This window comes from Schistocerca nitens, chromosome 2, assembly GCF_023898315.1.
Source record: "Schistocerca nitens isolate TAMUIC-IGC-003100 chromosome 2, iqSchNite1.1, whole genome shotgun sequence".
Lineage (NCBI taxonomy): Eukaryota > Metazoa > Arthropoda > Insecta > Orthoptera > Acrididae > Schistocerca > Schistocerca nitens.
Window position 1 is genome coordinate 36,684,659 of NC_064615.1, and position 26,540 is coordinate 36,711,198.

The window sequence follows — 26,540 nt, forward strand, 5'->3', positions numbered from 1 at the left end:
GCAGTGGGCACTATTTACTTGCACGTAAGCACTGCGTCTTGCTGGTGTTAAGTAGCATACTGTAATATCTCTTTATATTGTACTAAATATCCCTGCACAATTCTATGAGTGAATTACGTTTCCTACTTGACCATCTATATACTCGCAGAATCGATGTGCAAAGTAGTACAGTACTATTACTATTCCATGAGAACATAATTACTCTTTGTAATATTCTCCGTGCCGAATAGCCGCATTGAATAATTGTAATTTTGCTATTGAGATTACTGGAAGAAAGAAATTGAAAATATATTGTATGCTACTCAAGAAATATACTGAGCATTTACATCAAAGGTGTGTAAGGAATTTCATTATGTATGTATTCTTTAATTGGAAATTTGCATGGAGGTGTCGTTTCGTTGGTAATCAGAAGGGAACTTCCGATGAATTGGAAACGAATCTGCAATTATTAGATCCAAGAGCTCCATTATTTCAACGGATAATAAACTCTATCAAAGCAAACTTTCCGCTTGATCTGAGGTTTCCCGACTGACTAAGCAACGCAAGAAAACCAAGACATTTTATTTACACAGGATTGCAGATCGCTTCGAATCATCCAGACTTCGGACAATGAGAGTCATCGTCTGATTCTGATTAAACAAGTAAAGCTTAATTATAACTTTCTTGAGCGACTGTGATGACTGAGATATGGCTGCTTATGAATGAGATCATTAATAAAATACTAAATACTAACTTTCCTCCTCACCAGCAACCAGTATAAACACAATATTAATTAAAATTATAGGTGGTCGAACGGCACAGACAAGTACTTGTTGGGCAATCCATAGATGTTTTAGAGGAATAATCATGGAGTTTTTATGCAGCTCTGTACCTATTGTGTCACTGACTATTGTTATGTGAAAGAAGAACAGTTGAAAAAGTAATCTTGTGAACTCTTAATCCAGCCTTGGTAGAGGCAAGATCTATTTTATGATTCATGTGAGGTAGAGTCATGGTTATTAAGCCAATTCCTTTATAAATGTAATTAAATTTGTTTCTGACATTGGACGGAGTGAGTGACTTACTGGAAGTCATATATGTATGTGGAAAGTGAGAATTTTATTCTGTATGTAGTCCTGATACACCGGTGGTTGATGAAAAGTAAAGTTCGCTTATCACATTTTGTGATCGACATGCATCATGCTGCGGGCGAGGTACACATGCCAGGACTGCAACACGATGCCTCTCACTCGACAATTACACCGATTTCGCTGGACGTTTTCGAGCCTGCAACAGTAAGTGAGGTTAGGAGTGTGCATGACTCCGGCTATCAAATGCCTTTGTTCCCTCCACATGTCCCCTCCCTCATCGACTGTGCAGTTACCTCTTACGGATCTCCGTGCAGTGCGGGACCAGTGCTGATTTCTGCAAATGCTTCGTTGGACAACCTACCACCGCCAGGACAATGATTTGCTACGCCGCAGTCCGTGCCGTACCACGCGGATACCTGCCACATGGCCAGAACTGCTTCATTCACAGGTCAACCTCCTCAGTATCCGACCACGCCTGCACCCGCCTCAGTTCAGCATCAGCACATGCCTTCGTTCTTTGACACCTCGGACTGCTACACGAACAATAACTTGTTATCTGTGCCTGACCTCCACCTCCGTCCCACTGCTACGCCTCAGTGTTTTGTGCCACGACATTCACCTTATCCACACACCGTTTTGAATGGAGTGACTATGAACAGTGAACATTCGCACATTCCGTCGTACGTTCGACATCATTTCCTACACTGTGCTTCTGGACAGCCCGCACCTCCGCAGCCTCCCTGCAACACAGGTGGTCCTGGCTCTGATCAAACGCCAAGCTTTCCGCGGACTAAAACTTTGAACTTTTTCTCACCTGTTGCCCACGCACTGGCTCCAGTCGAGCTTCCGCTACCGTTCTCGGCACATCTCGGTGCCCGGTGCCCCATCCACATCGGTCTTCCGCGAAGCGTCAATTCGAGCACACCTGCAACGTGTTGAGCTCCCGAAACCACAATCAACACATTATGGTGTCTCACACGCATCGGCCTTCCGCGTCACAACGGATCGCACTCAACCACAATGTGTCCACCTTCACGCTGCCACCCGAACAGCTGTCATTGCCACATCCCCTGGAGGCACACTCTCCTGGAATACTACAGCAACAACAGCTCGATTCAGGTAGTGCCCCGATGAACTCAACTCAACCTGTTCTTCCGAACATTCTACAATGCTTACTAATGCTGCCGCCATTTAATCCCGACAGATCAACAACCTGTTTAAAAATTGTGGACGAAGTTTTTGACCATTACAAACTCGACGAGTCAACCAGGTTTCTGTGCCTCATCACCCACCTGCACGACCAGGAGGGCTTCATTGCTGACCTGGTCGACGCCTGGGACTCATCTACCCGGTACACTCTAGCCAAAGAGTCAGTTCTACGTCGGCTTGCATGCTCAACTGAGGCAGCAATTCGGCAAGTGCTCCACGTCGAGCAACTGGGCAACGACAAACGTTCCCAGCTCTGGAGATGGCTACGTGCCCTGGTCGGTGCCAATCTATTCTCTGACACAGCTCTCCTCGCCATCTGGTCAGATCAACTATCTCCTCACATCTGCTTTGCTCTGGCTCAAAGGCCTCCTGAACCTGTCGAGCAAAGAATGACAATTGCTGACAAGCTACACGATGCAGCACTGCTCCTTTCGCCAGCCACTGCCTACCTGACAAGTTTCAGGTTCAGGCTCATCGCCCTGTGGGCGGGGCCGTACTGTGCTGACTGTTCTGCTCGCCCCAGGAAGCAGTAAACAAGCACCTGGGACATCACCGGCTCTTCCCGCGGTCACGCCCCCTCCTACAACCGAACCTGCTGTGGCTACCGAACCTCGGCCATCGCCATTGGCAATGAACTTACCACAGGAAATGCAACTGCCCTACCCGTACTGTTACTTCCACACACGGTTTGGTGAGGCAGCACGGAACTGCAGACCACCCTGCTACTTCCCAAATGCCAATCGCAGGTAGGTTCAGGTGCCGCCTCCTGCGCACAACAAGACAGGCACCCCCTAGTGCTCCATTCTGTCCGGTAACGACTGGATAATTGTGGACGACTTTACATTAAAGACATTTCGTCGGGATACCTTTTCCTAGTGGACACAGGTGCCGATGTTTCACTGCTGCCCACGTCCTTTGCGCCATCGAACATCTGCCCTCATCATACTTCACTGCAAGCCGTGAATTCCACTAAACTACAATGCTCGGGTTCAACCTCACACATCGTCTCACTCTCCACAAAATGCAAACTCGAGTGGACTTTTTTAGTGTGCAATATTGAAGAACCTATACTAGGCATTGACTTCTTGCAACACCACAAACTTTCACCAGACCTAGTGCAAAACACTGTGTTTCACCATCCGTCCAAGTCTCACTTCCCCTGTGCTCCGTCGAGCAACCCACCACGTGCCACATCGGTCCGGGCTCATCTCATCTGTACATGCTTGTCTCTGTCAATGACGTTACAAGAAACCACGCACAAGTGCCTTGTTGAGCTTGAACACATCGCTTGACTACACAAGGATAACTTCAAGCTCTCCCTCCGGCTCCACAAAACACAGCTCCAGCTCTCCGAGGCAGCAAAGGAATTACAGACATTACAGCAAGGACAAAGCAAGGTCAGTAAGTGCGCCGAATATGCTTGAAATCCCAGCAATTCAGCTTCCGTGTGTTTACTTCTGGCTACCCCTCGCAACTGTGCCATCAAGACTGCCATAACGTGTACTGACAGTTCCACAGGGCCACACCCTCCTAATACGGCAGCGTTTGACACTCGGCCGGACACAAGTGTGCATGCGTGACGAGTGCCACGTGTTCCCGAACTGACAGCTCCTACCCCGCACCTCGCAGACAGCACCTCAAACAATGCAGCTTCGGCTCCTGCACACCGCCGAGCGACCGCCACTGACAACACAAACAGTGCACTCGCGCCAAGCATTTCGCCCGCGACCGTGTTGCCACAGGCCGCGCCCTCGGACAATAGACTCACTAATGCTTCATGAGCTCTACCGAGCTCACCCGACCATGGTAACACTGCTTTGGTCCGGCGGCCATCTTGTCACGTTGACTCCTGTGACACTTCGCCGTCTCGGCTCCCGTCTGATCCGCTGAGTGGCTCCGAACACCACGACCTCGCCTCGCCTGCCCCGCCCGCCACACACTGTAAACAATCCGCCTCCCGTGCCACCGGCAACATTTCCGTCATCATCAACGGCACGGTTCACAAGCTTCATCTCATGCCAGTTCACGCGATCTCCACTAAACCATGTCGACTTTGTCCCGAGCGCATCTCCGACCTTAAGAAGCGGATTTCTGAACTTCTAAGCTCTGGCGTCATTGACCCCTCTGCCAGCATCTGATCTATGCCAATTCATATGACAGCCAAGAAAGATGGGTCCTGGCGCATGTGCAGAGACTACCGTCGACTAAACGCACGAACAATTATGGACACCTACCCCATACCCAACATTACCGACTTTACCAGTTCCCTCGCCGGTGCGACCACATTCTCTGTCATTGATTGCAAATGGGCCTACCACCAGATCCCCATGGCTCCTAAAGACATCGAGAAGACAGCAATCACCACCCCAATCAGGTTGTTTCAGTTTCGATTCATGCCCTTCGGTCTGAAAAACGCAACCCAGACCTGGCAACGCTTCATCAACAAAGTGCTATTCGAACTAAAATTCTGCTTTGCTATCTTGATGACATTCTTGAGTTTTGCTCCTCCATCAAGGACAACATTCGACATGTGCAAACTGTTATGAACACTCTAGTGGCAGCAGGCATCAAGACCAACCAGGACAAATTGCAGCTACATCAACCCACTGTCACTTTTCTTGGTTTTCGGTTCTCTGCCGACGGCATTTCACCGCCCCCTGAGAAAGTACAAACAATACTAAACCTACCCAGACCTTCATCTTTCAAAGAGCTCCGGCGCTTTCTGGGGATGGTTAATTATTATCGCCAACATCTACCTCTGGCTGCGGAGATTCAGGCTCCACTGACGGACGTCTTAGCAGGCACCGAGACTTCTGGATCTCGGCCTGTTCTATGGACCCCTGCTATGACTGCCTCTTTCACTGCCCTCAAAAATCTTCTTGCCAAGGCCTGCACCATCATGCATCCTCATCCCAATACGCAGCTTTTCATCACCACAGACGCGAGCAATACTGCCATCAGCACTGTCCTTAGCCAGACAGTCGACGGCCAAACTTCGCCTCTGCAGTTCTTCTTGCGCAAGCTCACCAATGCATAACGGAAACATTCCGCGTTTGACAGGGAGTTGCTCGTGGTCTACGAAGCGATCAAGCATTTTAAGACTGACATTGAGGGACGCCCTTTCTATATTTTAACAGACCAAAAACCCTTGGCTGCAGCCATTACAAACCCGTCAGCTTGACCCGCCTCCTCGCTGCTTCAGATACATGGACTTCATATCTCAGTTCACCACTGATGTCAGACACATAAAGGGTGCTGACAATATAGTTGCCGATTTCCTTTCACGAGTCGACACCGTTCATTCACTGTTAGACCTCTCTGAACTGCCTAACCTCCAACCCGCCGACGAGGTCACGCAAAACCTGATTTCAGACTCTACCTCTTCAATACACTTCGTCCGCACCACCTTCCCTGGCATTACTGGCGCGATCTGGTGTGACGATAGTACGGGCTCATTAAGCCCCCTCATCCCAACCATGCTCTGTCGAGCTGTCTTCAACACACTGCATAATTTAGCCCACCCCGGTGTTCGTGCATCCGCCTGCCTCGTAGCGGGGTGCTTTGTATGGAGAAATTTCAACAAGGACTGCCAGCAATGAGCATGCTCCTGCATCACATGCCAACGCTGCAAAGTACAGAAGCACACTTCATCCCGTCGTTTCGATCCCTCCTGGGAATTTCCAGCATATTCATATTGACATTGTCGGCCCTCTCTCCCCCTCTAACAGCTTTCGTTATGTTCTCTCCTCTATTGACCGAACAACTCGCTGGGTCGAGGCTGTCCCCCTCCCCAATATCATGGCAGAAACTGTTGCTCGAGCTTTCGTCGAGTCATGGGTATCACATTTTGGATGTCCAGCTATCATCACCACTGACCAGGACAGACAATTTGAGTCGGCCCTGTCCAACAAGATTTGTAACATTTGCGGCATCTGGCGCATCCATACCACAGCATATCACCTGCAAAGTAATGGGCTTGTTGAGTGCTGGCACTGCACTTTCAAGGCAGCTCTTCGATGCCACGACTCTCTATGGATGGAGGCCCTTCACCTTGTACTACTCGGCATTCGTGCGATCTATAAGGAAGACCTCAAATGCACAATAGCCAAGTTTGTATATGGCCAGAACATTGTTCTCCCTGGCGAAATTGTGAGCCCTTCCGCTTCTCTCCCTCATTCTGACTTACCTTCGTTCGTGGACCATGTCAGACGCCACTCATCAACCTCCACATCCCTCTGCCCGCTAGCCATTCCCGCCCTAAGGTTCACGTCCCAAAATCTCTGGACAATTGTGAGTACGTCATGCTCCGAGATGACACTGTCCATGCTCCCCTCCAACCTCCATATATACCGGCCCGTACCGAGTTCTCTGACGCTCAGCCAACACCTATGACATCCAGATAAAAGATTCAGCTGTTACAGTCTCTCTCAACAGACTCAAGCCTGCTCATGTTGAGCCCGCTTCTACCCCCTTCAGGCCACGAGCACGCCACTCACTGTCATGGCTCACGACACTCCGACCACTCCATCCACGTCAGACTTCCACACTAGGTTGAGTGACTTCCAGCTCCAATCATGGAGCTTTTCTCCAACCTCACCCTCTACTCCGGTCTCACACACTCCGTCGAGTGACCACATGCTCCCCGCGTCGAGCTTACCTACGATCACACATCGCCGCTGGGCCCTTCACCGGGGCCTTCAACCTCTCCCCCATCGCCTGCCTCACCGTTTTGAGGTTTCTCACCCCTCCCCCCCCCCCCCCCTATCTTGAACGTGCCCTCGCTCAAGGAGTTTGTGCCTGTTCCCCCGGACATAATCCACAACATCTCTATAATACTACATGATGATACACTGTTCGTCGTGTGTTTCCCTTCATCCGGTGCTCATGATACAACCTCTGCCATTTCCTGCCACCTGGTGAAATGTGTTCCCCTCTCGCCCGACGTCGACCTGGACATGCTTCGTGTGGTGTTCGCCACGCCCTCCGGAGACATCATCGTCGTGGCTCCATTCCACCCAAAAACCGCCAGCCCACCTGTCACCACACGACCAGCATGCCCAGTACGACGCCCAGCGCGCTTCAATGACTTCCAGGTTCGGTGGCCAAACCTTCCTTCACGACATGTACTGACACAGCTCCCCCGCTGTCGAGCTGACCGTGGTCCGGCTCCTGCGGACCACCCCTGCCGACGCCATAATCACCTCCCCCCCCCCCCCCGGTCTCTAAAGAGTACTCCATACTGCGGGGAGGGGGGGGGGGCAATGTGGCGCCGATGAGGTCGACACCAGAATCGATCTGAGTATCATGTTTGAACTAAGCTGAACTTTATCTTTGTTCAGCGCCGCCATGTTAGTTCTGTGTAAGCCTTGCTTGTGTAAAGAGGTGAATAAATGAGCTACTGTAAAATGGGAGTGTTGTTTGGTGAAACCGACCCAAAGTTCCTCCTCACTTCAATATTTTGCAGTATTCTTTGTAACACATTACAACGCTAACATCAGAGCTGTTCATAGACAGTAGATACGGTCTCCTTTTTGCACCACATATCTTTATACCTTGCATAATGTATGGTTTATTTTTAGACTTCTATTTGATTATTTACCTTTAGGGGAAAACAATTTTCCAAAGAAGAGGTAACTTTATTAAAGAACATTTTGTATTTTCCAATTGAGTCAGAAGTATTGTAAACATCTATCTAGTTAATATCTTTGAGTAGTCTCCTAAAAGTCTCTATTTTTGACCTATTTATTACCCTCCTGTACCCAGATTTAATAGATTTTTTTATCCTGACAAGTTTCAACATGTCAAGATCAGATAGCCCATTTAGTATTGGATTTGTGATAATACTTTTTTCCTAGATTTGTCTACAAAGATATTATCAATAGCAGTGTCAGAGCATTTACATACCCTAGTTGCAAAGTTCACAGTAGGAATTAAATTGAATGACAAGTGTTACTGATTGCAATAATTGTTGTCTGGCAGAGATTTTCAATAAGTCCAATAAAATCAGCAGCTACCACTATTTCCTTGTTTTTTACAATGAGATGGGACAAAAGAGCTTCCAGCTTTTTATGAAGAGGTTAAAGTTTCCTAAAGATGCTTTATATATACTTACTAATGTAAAGGACTTATTATGAAATACTACTTGTGTTTCACAACCTTATAAGTGCTACTCTGAGCAAAATTTATTATCAGTATTCCTGAACTCAAAACAGTTTCTGACAAATGTGGGAAGTCCTCCTTTCTCCATATTTTCTCTGCAGAAGTAAGAAGCTAATTTGAACCCTGTAACATTTAACATTTGTATACTGCTGTATCTGTGTCTTTATTAATAAGGGAAACAGATGCACCAGTGTCTAACTGCAATTTAATTGTCCTTTGGCCACTCTCAACTGAACAAAAAGTTTGTTCTCCTGTCTGCTTATTGCAGGAGAAGTTTTCCGCTGTTACAGAATGCACTTGTAGATAGCTATGCTGCTGCTGCTGCGCATTGCATGGCATCGGCCCTTGCTGAAACCCGGGTCACCCTGCACACACAGTATTTGAATATGACATTGCTGCCCACACTAGAAACATTTTGAATCACAATAAGGACAAGCTTTTTGACAATGATTTGAAAACACTGAGGACAGGACTTCCTCACAGCATGCTGTAGTACACATTGTGTACCATGAAACAGAAAGTTTTTACATCCATACTGTTTATCTGAGCATTATTCTTAATCACTTTAATATTACCATGAACTTTAGACCAAGTATCATGTGCACAACAGAAATATGTGGAGCCTCAAAATCAACCTCAGTGGTGTTCACTATAGTTTGAGATTCCCCACCAGAAGAACTGTTTTGAGATAAGGATCCAGCAGTTTAGAGTAGAGGTGTGAGTGTGATTGCAGTATGTAACATGACATCACTATAACTGAGTCCACAAGAACATTTAAACCTGCAATGTCTTGTTCCTGGAAACATTAATGGAGAAAGTCGCGAATCACAGTGTAATATTTGAAATTAATTGTAAAACAGTCTAGATCGCAAGGCACATTTATTAAAAGGTGACTGTTTTGATCATCACATGATCATCTACAGAACTTCAGTCATACTGATGGACAATGGCTTTGTATGGAGCAGTAACTGCTGAATGACATGCCTTGCTATCTAGACTGTTTTCTAATTTATTTCAATTACTGTAATGTCGTGTTAGCCCTCTGAGTTCAGCTACCACTGTTTAAAAGTTCGTGCCAGCTGCTTCTTGAGTTGCAAAAATTTAAACCTTTCTGCAGCCAAACTAGTTCACTGTAACTACTAGTCTCAGTTTCAAACACAGATGGTGCATGTTAGCTCCGACTGTCTAAAGAAAAAATGCTTTGTGCACCATACATTGTAACTTACGCTCCTTCCTATTTGCAGCTGTTGTTCACAGTGAACAAAGTCTTTCCTGAAGATTAGGGAGAAGTAAGATTACAATAATCTTTTTAGTTTATTTATGTTTTCTTGTAGAGTTGGCTGATTGTTGAAATAAGAAAATGCATAGAAATGTATGACTACTAACCTAACAGATCTGATTTTATCAGATTCTGATAATTATTTACAACATGGTTTATAGAAGTACTCTTGAACTTTTTAAGTTTTCTCATTTCTGTGTTGAACATAACAAATCATCAGTCGTAGAACATCAACCTCGCACAGCATTATTTATAGTTACATAATGTATTGGGAACTTAATCCCCCTACTTGAGAAAACATACATTTATGTGCAGTAACATTGTTCATAGCAGTGATTACTTTTTTAAAACAAATAGTTCCATGACTTCTTCATATAGGATAATTTCTTGGCTAACAATTTACAAAATACCCAAAATCTGAATCATCTTCTCTGTTGTCAGACACTTCTTGCAAAAGATCACTTTTAGTTTCATCAAATGCTACATCCACACTGTCTTCACAAGGTTTTATCAACTTTACAGGTATCATAGCATCATTTTGGGTACTAATGTTATCAGGTAATGATTGAACACAATGAATAGATTCCATGGCACAACTAATATCACTTATTACAGATGGAACACAAAATATATTACTGTTGAAATTACACTTCCTGCTTAGATCTTCTTTCACTTCATTCCACCAATTTGGATACAAATTTTGACTAACCACAGCTAACTTATTCCAGAATGCACGTTTATCTATGCTACCATCAATCTGGTCCCAAACAAACTTCAAAAAGTTTTCACCTTTATTCTCCAGGCTCACAGATACCTCATCTTTACTCTTTGGATCATTACTCTGCATGACATTAATGAAAAACTGTTTAGACTGGACTGGTATTCCATGACTCTCACTTACAAATTCATATACATCACCTTTATTGTCAACATCATTTACGAATAACTCTGAAACTTAATTATTCTTAAACTCCACAAATACCTGATACTCATCATTATCATCACATTCAGCCAAAATTACTTCATCAACAATATCACCAACAATACGAGTCTCATCTCCATCAATGTCACTTACCTCACCTAAATTCATCTGTAATAAGCCACCAGTCTCAGCCTTACCAACCTCAGTTACTTCACAGCTCTCATTCACATCTATATCAAAAACACCACCTAGTTCAGATACAATACAGTTATCACCTGATTTACATACATCAACAACACTGTTTTCTGACCAAGAGAAGAAATTGTCAGGTCTGTGTACTAAATCCCACTGCAATCTTTATTGTAATCTCCTTTTAAGTGCATCAATCAAGGACATTTCATCAAATGGTTTGTCAAGATGTGTTAATTTTTTAAGACGGTTCTTACAAAACTCTTTCAAAGTGCTGTCCCTTTTCCTGTAATTAGGATCATTCAAAAATTCACTTTTGATTCTCCTGTGTTCAGCTTCTGACCAAAATTTATTTAAAAAACCCTTCTCAAAACTCTGATATGTTTCCCACTGACTTAAATTTAAATTTACCCATGACAGAACTTTAATTTTTTGATTGTCATTCATGCCTGATACAAAACTAACTGTCCAGTAGTGCAGAAAATCCACTGGATGTAAATTATCTAATGGAAAATGTTTGATAGGAATGAAACATCCTGGCAGATTAAAACTGGTTGCCAGACTGAGACTCGAACTCGGGACCTTTGCCTTTCATGGGCAAATACTCTGTCACAAGTGCACAACTCACAACCATCCTCACAACTTGATAGGAGTGTTGAGCCATGCAATACCATTATTTGCACACAGACTTTGGTTCCGACATATTTCCTGAACTGCTGAAATTTTTTGATATAAAACATTTACATTAGTTTGCATATTGCTTTCTAAATTTATTTTTTTAAAATTTATCTGGCAATCCCCCCCCCCCCCCCCCACCCCCCTCCTGCTCCCCACTACGGCCTTCTGTTCAACACTGATGTCCTCAACATTCTTTGATTGTTTCACTGACTCAGCTACAAACTCATTTTCCAAAACAATACATTTATTTTCTAAAACATCAACTTTTTCATTCCCACATATTTTACCTCCTCTGAAAACCCATTTTTTAGCTGTGATACTTGATTATTAAGTTACTGATCTTGTGCTCTGTTCAATTTGCCTTTGATATCTGTCTTCATTTCCTCTATTTTTACCAAAATTAACTGCAAAATATCAGTTTTTACTGTTTCTTTACTGACTACAATTTCTCTCGGCTCAGACTTGTCCTGACTGGATCCTATAGCTTTCATTTCTATGTCACTTCTGCTTTCTTGCCTATTCATTTTGTTAACAAGCACACGACACCACAAACAAATTAACTTCACAAATAGTGTGTATATATCCTTCCTTTTTGATGTCCATGGTTGTAGTTGTAAAGTCCTCTTCCCTTTCATTCAATCCAGCCCATCGTTATTGGTAGTACATCGTCACTGTGGTGTGATTTGCTTTGTTGGGCAGTCTTCAGTTTTTTGCTCCATGTGATTGAAAATGTATTCGTACATAAATTTAAAAATTAACAAAATCAAGCACTTTCTGCAACAGACAAAATTTCATTATTAGTCAATTAATCAAGGATGATGCCAACACTTGTAATCTACCCCTCCTTCCTAATTGCAGGTATTGTTCACAATGAGCAAAGTCTTTTCTGAAGATTAGAGAGGAGTAAGATTACAATAAACTTTTTAGTTTACTTATCTTTTCTTGTAGAGTTGGCTCCAGTTCTTGTCTAGGGGTCTGATACTTGAAGCTGAAATTCTCACATTTTAGGTCCTCGTGGTTGAATTGATCTAAATAATTTTGAAGAATGTTGTTGCAGATTTTTTGTTTTTACATTAATTTATTTTGTCACATTTTAGCATATCACAGTCTTTCGAAATTTCACATTAACTAAGCTAAAGTTACATTGTTCTCCCAAAATACAAAAATACATCTGATCACATCTGAGGCCATGCTTACTACTTCACTTTGTGGTAATAACAATATTAAAAAATAAATACTGTACATTCAGAGCTAGTACATATTAATTGTAACATTGAAAATAAAGTAATTTCTTTCCATAAATTTTAGCCTGAAATATAACATATTGTGAATAAAATTATATGAAAGTTTTCAGAAAAACAGCTGAGATAATGTTGACCTGTCCAAAATTCAAAAAATATTACTGGTATTGACTACTACTATTGAGGAAAAGTGATGCTAGAGGAGGATGTCCTGTTACAACATATAACATTGTATGTGGTGAAGTGGGCCTCCAATTGCACCCAATATTCTGACTATTTGTGTGCCATACTACTGAATGGGTGAAAATTAGGTGCAATGAATGGTAGCAGAGCAGCTTGTTGAGGAGGAATGTAGTTACCTGTCGTACACTAAGTAGCAGGCATTCAGTCTGTTGAGCCTGAAGCTGAACAACTTCATTTTTAGACATTTCCTGCAGTGGCTCATACATGGTTAAACATTTGATATGATTAACAGTAAGAATTAAAAGGCATACTCAGTGTAAGGCACGGTAATGTGCACACCATGACACTTAAATGAGCAGGTGAGGCAAGTCTACAGAAATGATCAGCCTCAGTGCCATTTGTTGTACCTCGTGAAAATACTCGTCAGTACAATGGTGGAGTCTTTACATTGCTCTGGGAGGAGAATGAGTGAATACTGTAACACATAAATATAAGTTCATCTTATTATAATATAGATAAGAAGAATTACTTAACTTTGTACCATTCCATTTCCACAGGAATGTCATGAGTATTTACAGCTGTCTCTGAACATTAACATATCACTTGACACAGACAAAATACAAATCTTTCACTCAGAGTACATTTAACTACAACTTTTACTTAGAATTCTACCTAATAATTTGATCACATAGCTGGCCAACTAGAAGGCAGTGCTGTCTTATTAGGCAGTGATCACATACTAGGCTGAATTGTACTGCACTCATGTATAAGTAGAAGAACAGTTGTTGTGGCATAGTGAAACAGTTCTGGGCATGGTTATGCTGGTGTGACTCACTTACTGATGTGACTTGCAGTGACTGTCTTCTCATGTGTTTGTGTTGTGAGGTACCAGCCTTGCTTTGGCACCTCACTCTTTGGACGACACTACAAGTGTCGTAACCTGCCTTTTGCCAAGCATATTGTAACATAGGCTTGTATTTTGGTGAAGAAAGTTGACTTATAGCTTGTATTGTCTAAACAAGCACACATGAGATGCAATATTTTATTGGTCCTCGTTGTGTTTTTGGTCCATGGCCTTTTTCTGGCATCACAAAATGTGGCAGCCATTTCCCATTTCCAATACCAAAGAATGTGAAGAACCTGCAGATTTTTATCGGCTGAGATACATATTATGCCTGATTTATTCCCCAAATTGCCACAATAGCCCAACCACTGAATCGATTACAGAGAAGAGAGGTTCATTTTCAGGTGTTGAAAGATTGTCACCTAGCATTTCTTGTTGTTGTGGTCTTCATTTCAAAGGCTGGTCTGATGCAGCTTTCCATATTTCTCTATCTTGTGCTAGTCTCTTCATTTCTGAATAACTACAACAGTGTACATCCATTTGAACGTGCTTACTGTATTCATGCCTTGGTGTCCCTTTAATTTTTTTACCTCTCACTCTTACCTCCATTATCAAACTGTCAATTTCTTCATGCTTGGGGATGTTTTCTCTCAATCAAACCCTTCTTTTAGTCAAGTTGTGCCATAAATTTCTTTTTTCCAGCAGTTCAGTTAAGTACCTCCTCCTTGGTTTCTGGATCTATCCTCTAATTTTGAGCATTCTTCCATAACACTACATTTCAAAAGCTCCTATTATCTTCTTGTATGATACCCTATTGCCCACATTTCTCTTCGATACAAAGCTACATTCCAGACAAATACATTCAGGAGAGACTTATTAACTCTGAAATTTATATTGGATGTTAACAAATATCCCCTTTTTTAGCAATGCTTTTTATGCTGTAGTCAGTCCGTATTTTATGTCCCCTATACTTCGGCACTCATTGGTTAATTTGCTGCCCAAATAAGAAAACTGTTCTATGACTTTTAGTGTCTCATTTCCTGCTCCAATTCCTTTAGTATCACCTATTTTAGTTTGAATACTTTCCATTACCCTTGCAATTCTTAAGCTGGAGAAATTTCTCCAAACTGCTTCTTGCCTGACATTATATCAGCATCATTTACCTCAAGTGCTGACCATGGACACTTCACTCAGTAGCATTAGGGCCATTGTGTCATGTAAGTACCCAAATTATTCAGAAAGGTCTACCATGTTTACCTCAAGATTCTCACGATGACACAAGAACATTATTCCTAGATAGAGAAGGAAGCATGGCAATTAACTTTGGTATTTAGAATTTACACATTTTCCTGCATGGTAACAAATGTTATCCAATCACAGAGCATAAGCTGTTGTCATCCACATTTGACACCAAGTTAATGTTACCTGAATGGACATCCCAGAGGTGTCTTAACAAATTACCCATATTCCATCCACTATTGTACATTGGACCAGCACACAAATGCAGGCATGTTGTCATTTTTCCCTATGGAGCTCGCTGAAGAATTTGATAAACAAGAGAGTGTTTACTTTCACAGTGATTCACAATAGGAAGAACTGGTGGGAGAGTTTCCCATCACTTCCAGAAACTTGACAGCAGCCATGCATAAGGATCCCCTTTTGTCAGTTTGTACAAACTGGTTGGCCGCAGCCCCCCCCCTTCAATAGCCTCTCTCAACTTTGTTGTTCCTTTTACAAAGGTGTCCTATTATTAAATCAAGATGACTATCAGTGTTTAGTGGTACTTTGGAGGTTTTGTGCTCTTGCGTAGAGTGACTACCGCATCAGTCCCACTGGGGCATTTACAGAATGAACAATATGACATGTGTATTGGCCACCGATCAATGAGGATCCTGCATGCACAGCTTAACAATTCCAAGCTTGTTGGACACAGCAGCTTGAACCACTTTCAGTCTACCAGCTGAGGCCTTTGCCTACCCAGCTGTGGGATTAGGCATGTGAATTTTTCAGGCCCATTTCATGGGGCCAAGCAAGTCATTTTAATAGGGTCGTATTCTCATTTCCCATACATCATCAAAAAGTAACAGACCATGAATGAGAACACTATTAAGTCAGTCACCACTGTATTTTATACTGATGGAGCCTCATGTGTTCTGGTTAATGATGATTGACCACAGTTTACTTCCAATATTTATCAACAGCTTTGCACTCAGAATAGAATCAAGCATACTACTGATCATCTGTTTCACCCTGCCTCTAATCACATGACCAAGAAGAAGAAGTAGCCACACATTTTAACATAAGTGTCCCAGCCTGATTGCTTACACTTGGGCACATGCTTGACTGCCTGCACAGGCTCCAATACTGCCCAGCAGGGCCACCAGCTAGTCCTGACAGCCACATCTTGCAGCATTCCTTGCAGGCACTGGAACAAGTTCCTTTTGTGCCACCTGGGTAAGCTCCACCTCCAGATCTTCCATCCATCAGGGGCAGCCCTTCTTGCCCAACAACAGCAGATGTAGGGTCTAGTTCCAGGATGACATCTCAGGCAGTGGGCCACCTGACATTGCCAGTTCTCCAGACCTCATCAATAACTCTTACTGATTTGGATCTAGACAATATATGCTACTTGCTTTTCTCATGGACTGTGATTTGGACTTTGTTGTTAATCACCAATGTCATTTGGCTAACACAGGGGTTTTCCTGTCTGCCTAAGGCAGAAAGTCATCACTCACCATTCAACTGACTTTTGTGTTTTCAGTGGACAAATTAACATCACATGGGTGCACTGAGAATGTAGTTTGTATCTGATTCTTTACCAGTCAAATCTAAAAACAATGTTCTCCAGTGCTGATGTGTGAGTTATTCAATGAACTTAAGAGTACCATATTGACTATGAGTTATCCACCTCCAGAAGCCCTTTTCTTTTGTGTATTTTCAGAAGAGTCATGAACTGTTATATTCTGTGATTTAATTGTAAATAAGTTGTGCTTAAAAAAGTGTGTTGCTGAAGAAGCAGACACACGATAAACAGGTTGATGGTCATTTTCAAAATGATGTTGGTAAGTGACATGACCATTTTTATAAAGGCAGGACATACCAGTGATGTAGGTGGAATCAGCTACATTGGATGAGTAAAGTCTTGCATCTGTGTCTTTCTCGCAGAGGTGACCCTTGTAAGAAATGATTCGTAATAAGGGTGCCAAAGGATTATCCAGGATATGTCACATGCTGAGCAGACAGTGGAAGATAACTTTGGAAAGGGTAGAAGATTTTTGGCAGAGGATATTCCTTATTATTTTTTACTATTTATTTAAGAGTCCTGTAATGGTAATATTGCAATGTATACAACAGCCATCAGGCCAGTCCGAAGGAACTACAGACTTTTCTTACATTATTTATCCAACAGTGACACTATAATGTTGAGAACCTTTTTTAAAAAAAAAGCATCAAAGGATGGTAAAGTTTTGATTTTATACTTGCTTCCTCACAGAATAGAAACAGTACTTAATTAAGTAATCCTTTATGAGCATTTTGAATTTATCCCTGCCCATTAATGGATTTACGTAACTCACTATTATGAAAAGGATAGATTTCTACACTCCACATAGAGGAGGCACTGAGTTATAACTAGCACAATGAAAAACTTGCTAAACATTTAAGCTTTCAGACAAAGATGACCTTTCTTTGGAAACAGAAAACACACGAACATTTATCAAAAAATGATGAGTAGCAATCTATCCTTTTCATAATGTTCTTAATTCTTGTTCCTCCTAGACTTCCCATTGTTTGATTTATGTAACTCAGTAATACATAATACAGTTTGATGCTTGGATGAAGCTAGTCTTTCTGGAATAGTGTTGTATGTTTCTGACAAATATGCGTACAGTATGTTTGTTATGTATATTTGCTGTGCTCAGATTAATTACAGGAGGTACCATGAACACTATTGTTCAATTTTACTTTTGTAATGCTTGTATTTTGTAATATTTACACGGGGAAGTGGTTGAAATTTAAGGGCCTGTTAAAGAGTTGTACTCTCTGGTGACACTATTGTTCAATTTTTCTTTTATAATGTTTACATTGTCTAATATTTACATACAGGCAAAAGTTTAAGGATAACGTAAAAAGGTGTCCTCTCTGCTGAATGGTATTGTTCTGGTTTCTGTGCTATAGCGGGTGCAATATTGTGTAGGATATAGTTTGCTATCTCATGCTATAAGTAGCTGATTGCATATACCTTCAAGAAATAGCTTGTTAAACATAGGTGTTTACCTGGGTAGAGATCATTTTTCAAGGCTATGTGGTGTGTTGCCTACTTGGCATAAATTATTGTTTATGTTTTCACATTTGTTAATCCCAATAGTAGCCATAATCCTTTTTCAATAAAATTATTTTATTCTACTCTGGCTGTAACTGTTTTGTGTAATAGTGTCTCATTGTTCCTTCTCACTTAGGCCATTTATTGTTATGGAGTTTATGTTTTTAATTGCTGGTAGGATCAATCCAATAACACCTACTGATCGGCATATACATATAAAATTCCCAGGCATTGGATGACAATACACACCGTCAGTGATACATTTTTGTGTTGTTAGCTGAATGCAGCATCATGTTGTCAAAACATTGTGACAATGCGACCCCATAACTGAGCTGATGGTTTCTGAAAAAGTATATGTTTGAGTCTACAGTCAAAATTTATTTATTTTGCCTGCTGGCTACTACTTTTGGTACACAGTACTATCCTCAGGCCATCCCTTGGCAAGCAGTCGTTACACTTGCTTCCCAAGTAGGTCTGTCCAATATCAATAGGTATTTGACACAACTACTTGGGAAGCAAGCATGATGACTGCTTGCCAGTGGATGACTTGAGGATGGTATTGTGTACCGAAACCAGTAGCCAGTAGACAAAATAAATAAATATGACTGTAGATACAACCATACAATTTTCCAGTACTGTAATGGCTGCTGTTCCAACAACAATACGTCAAGAATATGTAGTGCGAGAAGATTTCATTAATGTAATTAACTAGTAAAGCCTTCATTCCCATACAGCACACTTTATACTTTGAGACACTGCACTAACATGGATCAATCACTCATGTGTATTTATGTCATGTTTTGATAATGAAATAAATGGTCAGTGAAATACTGTCCCACTAGGTAGTGCAATAAGTATAATTAATTTAATTTAATTTCAGAACTATCAGTCAGCCCTTTCCCTTTCATCTTTCGTTCCTGCAAAATTTTGCTCACCCATGTTTTCCATTTACCGTTTTATTTTATAATGTGAAAATATCACTCAGTGACATTTTCTGTTTTCAGTGGAATGAACCAAACATGATGATGGTTCTTTATGATGTTACATCGGAATCATCATTCCAGGCTGCAAGTCAATGGACAACACTGGTTCAGAGTTTCATACCTAAAAAGTTTGCAGATGTAGCACCTGGGATCTTGTTTGCAAATAAAGTTGATCTTGTTGAAAGAAGAACTGTTAATGAACAAATGGGAACTGAAACAGCTGAAAAATTTGGTCTTCATTATTTAGAAGGATCTGCTGTATGTTAAGAAAAATTGTCATTTTTATAAGTTTAATTTATAAATCTTATTTTTATCCATAAAATTAAATTCAAGAAACAAACCTAATGGATTGAAGGTTTAGCAGGAACATATTACTAGCATTGACTCAGTAATAAATGACACTTGCATTTGCACAATCATATTTGATTTGGAACATGATCACAGAGATAAACATATTGTTAGTATCATATGTCAATGAGGAACTTGAAACTTGCAGTGTAGGGCAGGAGCCTTTAGAGGAACTAAGCCTCAAGTTTAAAAAAATAGTAGATCATGTACTGGATAGAGATCTGCACAGTAGAACAGTTCATAATGGGAGGGAACTTCCATGATATACAGTCACCATAAAGAAACTTCTAAAGAAACAGAGATTACTACATAATAAGTGTGAAACAAAGCATAGGGCTATAGATAGAGAGATGCTGAATGAAACGCATTTGGCTGTCAAGAGAGCAATGCGTGAAGGTCTCAGCAATTATCGTAGCAGAATATTGTCAAATGATATTTCATGAAGCATAAAGAAATTCTGGTTGTATGTAAAAGATTTTAATGACACCAAAGTTAGTGTCCAGTCCCTAGTGAATGAGACAGAAACTGAAACTGAGGATAGCTAGGCAAAATTGGAAATGCTTAAATCCATTTTCAAATGTTCCTTTACAAAGGAAAACTCAGGAAAATTGCCACAGTTTAATCTTCAAGTCACTGATGTTGTTGTTGTTGTGGTCTTCAGTCCTGAGACTGGTTTGATGCAGCTCTCCATGCTACTCTATTCTGTGCAAGCTTCTTAATCTCCCAGTACCTACTGCAACCTACAGCCTTCTGAATCTGCTTGGTGTATTCATCTCTTGGTCTCCCTCTACGATTTTTACCCTCCACGGTGCCCTCCAATGCTAAATTTGTGATCCCTTGATGCCTCAAAACATGTCCTACCAACCGATCCCTTCTTCTAGTCAAGTTGTGCCACAAACCTCTCTTCTCCCCAACCCTATTCAATACCTCCACATTAGTTACGTGATCTACCCACGTTATCTTCAGCATTCTTCTGTATCACCACATTTCGAAAGCTTCTATTCTCTTCTTGTCCAAACTAGTTATCGTCCATGTTTCACTTCCATACATGGCTACACTCCATACAAATACTTTCAGAAACGACTTCCTGACACTTAAATCTATACTCGATGTTAACAAATTTCTCTTCTTCAGAAACGATTTCCTTGCCATTGCCAGTCTACATTTTATATCCTCTCTACTTCGACCATCATCAGTTATTTTACTCCCTAAATAGCAAAACTCCTTTACTACTTTAAGTGTCTCATTTCCTAATCTAATTCCCTCAGCATCACCCGATTTAATTTGACTACATTCCATTATCCTCATTTTGCTTTTGTTGATGTTCATCTTATATCCTCCTTTCAAGACACTGTCCATTCCGTTCAACTGCTCTTCCAAGTCCTTTGCTGTCTCTGACAGAATTATAATGTCATCGGTGAACCTCAAAGTTTTTATCTCTTCTCCATGGATTTTAATACCTACTCCAAATTTTTCTTTTGTTTCCTTCACTGCTTGCTCAATACACAGATTAAATAACATTGGGGATAGGCTACAGCCCTGTCTCACTCCCTTCCCAACCACTGCTTCCCTTTCATGCCCCTCGATTCTTATAACTGCCATCTGGTTTCTGTACAAATTGTAAATAGCCTTTCGCTCCCTGTAGTTTACCCCTGCCACCTTCAGAATTTGAAAGAGAGTATTCCAGTTAACATTGTCAAAAGCTTTCTCTAAGTCTACAAATGCTAGAAACGTAGGTTTGCGTTTTCTTAATCTTTCTTCTAAGATAAGTCATAAGGTTAGTATTGACTCATGTGTTCCAACATTTCTACGGAATCCAAACTGATCTTCCCCGAGGTCCGCTTCTACCAGTTTTTCCATTCGTCTGTAAAGAATTCGCGTTAGTATTTTGCAGCTGTGACTTATTAAACTGATAGTTTGGTAATTTTCACATCTGTCAACATCTGCTTTCTTTGGGATTGGAATTATTATATTCTTCTTGAAGTCTGAGGGTATTTCGCCTGTCTCATACATCTTGCTCACCAGATGGTAGAGTTTTGTCATGACTGGCTCTCCCAAGGCCATCAGTAGTTCTAATGGAATGTTGTCTACTTCCGGGGCCTTGTTTTGACTCAGGTCTTTCAGTGCTCTGTCAAACTCTTCACGCAGTATCGCATCTCCCGTTTCATCTTCATTTACATTCTCTTCCATTTCTATAATAATGTCCTCAAGTACATCGCCCTTGTATGGACCCTCGATATACTCCTTCCACCTTTCTGCCTTCCCTTCTTTGCTTAGAACTGGGTTGCCACCTGAGCTCTTGATATTCATACAAGTGGTTCTCTTCTCTCCAAAGGTCTCTTTAATTTTCCTGTAGGCAGTATCTATCTTACCCCTAGTGAGACAAGCCTCTACATCCTTACATTTGTCCTCTAGCCATCCCTGGTTAGCCATTTTGCACTTCCTGTCGATCTCATTTTTGAGATGTTTGTGTTCCTTTTTGCCTGCTTCATTTACTGCATTTTTATATTTTCTCCTTTCATCAATTAAATTCAATATTTCTTCTGTTACCCAAGGATTTCTATTAGCCCTCGTCTTTTTACCTACTTGATCGTCTGCTGCCTTCACTACTTCATCCCTCAGAGCTACCCATTCTTCTTCTACTGTATTTCTTTCCCCCATTCCTGTCAATTGTTCCCTTATGCTCTCTCTGAAACTCTCTACAACCTATGATAAGATGAATGAAATAAGTATCAGTGTCGGTGGTGTTGAGAAATAGCTGAAATCATTGAAAGTGAACAGTGCTCCAGGATCCGATGGAATTCTATCAGATTCTATACTGAATTAGCTCCAGAGTTAGCCCCTCTTCTAACCATAATCTATTGTAGATACCTCGAACAAAAACCTGTGTCCAGTTCTTGGAATAAAGCACTGGTCTGTCTACAAGAAGGGTAGTAGAAGTTATCTCCAAAACTGCCATCCAATATACGTGACGTTGATTTGTTGTAGAATCTTAGAACATATTCTGAGCTCAAACATAAGACGTGTCTCAAACAAAATGTCATCCTCTGTGCCAACCAGCATGGTTTTCGAAAACATCGATCATGTGAAACCCAACTTACACTTTTCTGACATGACATACTGAAAACTTTGAATCAAGACAGTCAGATAGATGCAGTATTTCTTGATTTCCAATAAGCATTTGACTCAGTACTACACCTATGCTTATTGTCAAAAGTTTGATCATGTTGTTGTTGTTGTGGCCTTCAGTCCAGAGACTGGTTTGATGCAGCTCTGCATGCTACTCTATCATGTGCAAGCTCCTTCATTTTCAAGTAACTACTGCACATTACATCCTTCTGAATCTGGTGTATTCATCTCTTGGTCTCCATCTATGATTTTTACCCTCCACACTGCCGTCCAATACTAAATTGGTGATCCTTTGATGTGTCAGAACATGTCCTACCAACTGACCCCTTCTTCTAGACAAGTTGTGGCACAAATTCCTCTTCTCCCTAATTCTATTCAGCACTTCCTTATGAGTTACATGATCTACCCATATAATATTCAGCATTCTTTTGTAGCACCACATTTCGAAAGCTTCTATTCTCTTCTTGTCTAAACTATTTATTGTCGACATTTCACATCCATACATGGCTACACTCCATACAAATACTTTGAGAAAAGACTTCCTGAGACTTAAATCTATACTCGATGTTAACAAATTTACTTCTTCAGAAACACTTTTCTTGCCATTGTCAGTCTACATTTTATATCTGCCCTACTTTGACCATCATCAGTTGTTTTGCTTGCCAAATAGCAGAACTCATCTACTTCTTTAAGTGTCTCATTTTCTAATCTAATTCTCTCAGCATCACCTGATTTAATTCGAGTACATTCCACTATCCTCATTTTGCTTTTTTGATGTTCATGTTATATCCTATTTTCAAGACACTGTCCATTCCTTTCAGATGCTCTTCCAGATCATTTGCTGTCTCTGACAGAAGTACAATGCCATCAACAAACCTCAAAGTTTTTATTTCTTCTCAGTGGATTTTAATTCCTACTCCAAATTTTTCTTTTGTTTCCCTTACTGCTTGCTCAATATACAGATTGAATAACATCGGGAATAGACTACAACCCTGTCTCACTCCCTTCCCAACCACTGCTTCCCTTTTGTTCCCCTCGATTCATAACTGCCATCTGGTGTCTGTACAAATTGTAAATGGCCTATTTCTATGGAATCCAAACTGATCTTCCCTGAGGTTGGCTTCTGCCAGTTTTTCCACTCATCTGTAAAGAATTTGTGTCAGTATTTTGCAGCTGTGACTTATTAAACTGATACTTCAGTAATTCTTCTTGAAGTCTGAGTGTATTTTGCCTGACTCATACATCTTGCTCACCAGATGGTAGGGTTTTGTCATGGCTGGCTCTCCCAAGGCTATCAGTAGTTCTAATGGAATGTTGTCTACTCCTGTGATCTTGTTTTGACTTAGGTCTTTCGGTGCTCTGTCAAATTCCTCATGCTGTATCATATTTCCCATTTCATCTTCACCTACCTCCTCTTCCATTTCAATAACATCACCGTCAAGTACATCGCCCCTGTATAGACCCTCTATATACTCCTTCCACCTTCCTGCTTTCCTTTCTTTGCTTAGAACTGATTTTCCATTAGAGCTCTTGATACTAATACAAGTGGTTCTTTTTTCTCCAAGGGTCTCTCTAATTTTTCTGTAGGCAGCATCTATTTTTCCCATAGTGATATATGCCTCTACATCCTTACACTTGTCCTCTAACCATCCCTGCTTAACCATTTTGCACTTCCTGTCGATCTCATGTTTGAGATGGTTGTATTCCTTTTTGCCTGCTTCATTTACTTCATTTTTATATTTTCTCCTCTCATCAATTGAATTCAATATCTCTTCTGTTACCCAAGGATTTCTACTAGCCCTTATCTTTTTACGTACTTGAACCTCTGCTGCCTTCACTATTTCATCTCTCAAAGCTACCCATTCTTCTACTGTATTTCTTTCCACTATTCTTGTCAATTGTTCCCTAATGCTCTCCCTCAAACTCTCTACAACCTCTGGTTCTTTCAGTTTATCCAGGTCAAATCTCCTAAATTCCCACCTTTTTGCAGTTTCTTCAGTTTTAATCTGCAGTTCATAAACAGTAGATTGTGGTCAGAATCTACATCTGCCCCTGGAAATTCTTACAATTTAAAACCTGGCTCCTGAATCTCTGTCTTACCATTATATAACCTATCTGAAACCTTCCAGTGTCTCTAGGCCTCTTCCACGTATACAACCTCCTTTCAAGATTCTTAAACCAAATGTTAGCTATGATTAAGTTATGCTCTGTGCCAAAATTCTACCAGGTGGCTTCCTCTTTCATTACTTACCCCCATTCCATATTCACCTACTACTTTTCTTTCTCTTCCTTTTCCTACTATTGAATTCCAGTCCCCCTTGACTATTAAATTTTCATCTCCCTTCACTATCTGAATAATTTCTTTTATCTCATCATATATTTCTTCAATCTCTTTGTCATCTGCGGAGCTAGTTGGCATATAAACTTGTACTACTTTGTCGTTTCGAGGTCTCCTGGGTGTCCAACTGGATGCGATCATTGAAGTCCTATGATATTTTGGTGAATAACCTTTCTGCCATCATCAGGTGGATCTGATGGAATGGTCTGTCTGCTCATTGTCAATGTTATTTATGTCCGTCAGTTGGGCTTCGATTCCTTGCGCCGACGGTCCAATTGCGGCCACCAACATTACGATTGCGAGTGCCGACACTTCGATTGCAGCCGCTGACAATCTGTTTGTGGGCACCAACCCAGGTCTGCACAGGCTTCGGTGCAAATTTGAGTCCTTTTTCGAGTATGAAGTAGCTGTGTCATCCAATGGCTTCCCTGTGAGGTTAATCACGGTTCTTTTTCTTCGCTCCATCTCTATTTGTTGTTTGTCTGGTAGCCTTGCAGACTTGTCAATGTGTTTGTCAGTGGATTTCAGGTATGTCCAGTTCTGAGAATATATGGCCTACCTAAGACACATTAGGAAGTAATGCATCCCATTGTTAGCATCATAGGGGCACCCATGTACCCTCTCGCACAACACCTGGTGGGCCTGCTCAGACCATATGTGGGAAAATGCAAACACCATTTTATTAACTCAACGGACTCCATTTGTCATCTTAAGGAGATGACCCTGTGAGAAACAGACATCATGGTCAGCTCTGATGTCGTGATGTTGTGTCACTTTCCACACGGGTCCCGCTAGAAGATTCAATCCACCTTATCAGCAAGAAATTTGGTCTCGAGTTGACACAACTTTTGAGGCATGTACGTACATCCACCTACTTCATCTTCAGTGACCAATACTAGGACCAGACCAGCGGTGTGGCTATGGGGAGCCCTCTCTCACCAGTGGTAGCCAACTTATTTATGTAGAGTTTTGAAGAGGAGGCACTACAAGCAGCCGAACGGGAGCCTGTGTGTTTTTTCTATTACATGGATAGCATGTTTGTCATCTGGCCCCATGGACATGATCATCTACAGACGTTTTTAGAACATCCAAATTCCGTCCACGACAACATTTGGTTCACCATGGAAATCAAGAAGGAAGGGAAATTACCCTTTCTTGATGTACTTGTAGAACCGAGATCAAATGGCACACTGGATCATAGCATGTACTGCAAGCCTACACATATGGACTTATATTTACATGCCTTGAGGTGCCACCATCCTGCACAACTCAACAGGATGCTCAACACACTGGTTCACAGGGCATACTCGAATTGTATGAACAAAATCTGCACAAAGAACTCAAATACCTATAAAATATATTCCTCAAGAATGGGTACAGCAATCAACAGATTCAGACAGCCCTCAGATGACAGAAACACAGCAGAAACCCAGATGAAGAACAATCTAAAGATGAGGAACCAGGCCTTGCCTTTCTACCATAGGTAGACATCGTGACATCAAAAATTGGGAGACTGCTAAAACAACACAAAATTGACATGGTCTTTCGACCATTGTCCAAGATACGTGTCTTACTGGGGACAGTGAAAAACTGATTTGGCCTGAAGAAGGTATGCATATATAATATTCCCTATGGTTGCAACAAATC

At 41.4% G+C, this 26,540-nt stretch overlaps 1 protein-coding gene across 1 annotated transcript in view; it reads left to right on the forward strand.

The window, feature by feature from the left end:
* The window catches only part of LOC126235705 (intraflagellar transport protein 27 homolog), a 47,728-nt gene that overhangs the window by 15,576 nt on the left and 5,612 nt on the right, over positions 1-26,540 (forward strand). Inside the window, exon 3 of the mRNA XM_049944465.1 lies at positions 19,100-19,336. Within this exon, the coding sequence (XP_049800422.1) occupies positions 19,100-19,336 (237 nt within the window). The remainder of the gene's footprint in view (positions 1-19,099; positions 19,337-26,540) is intronic.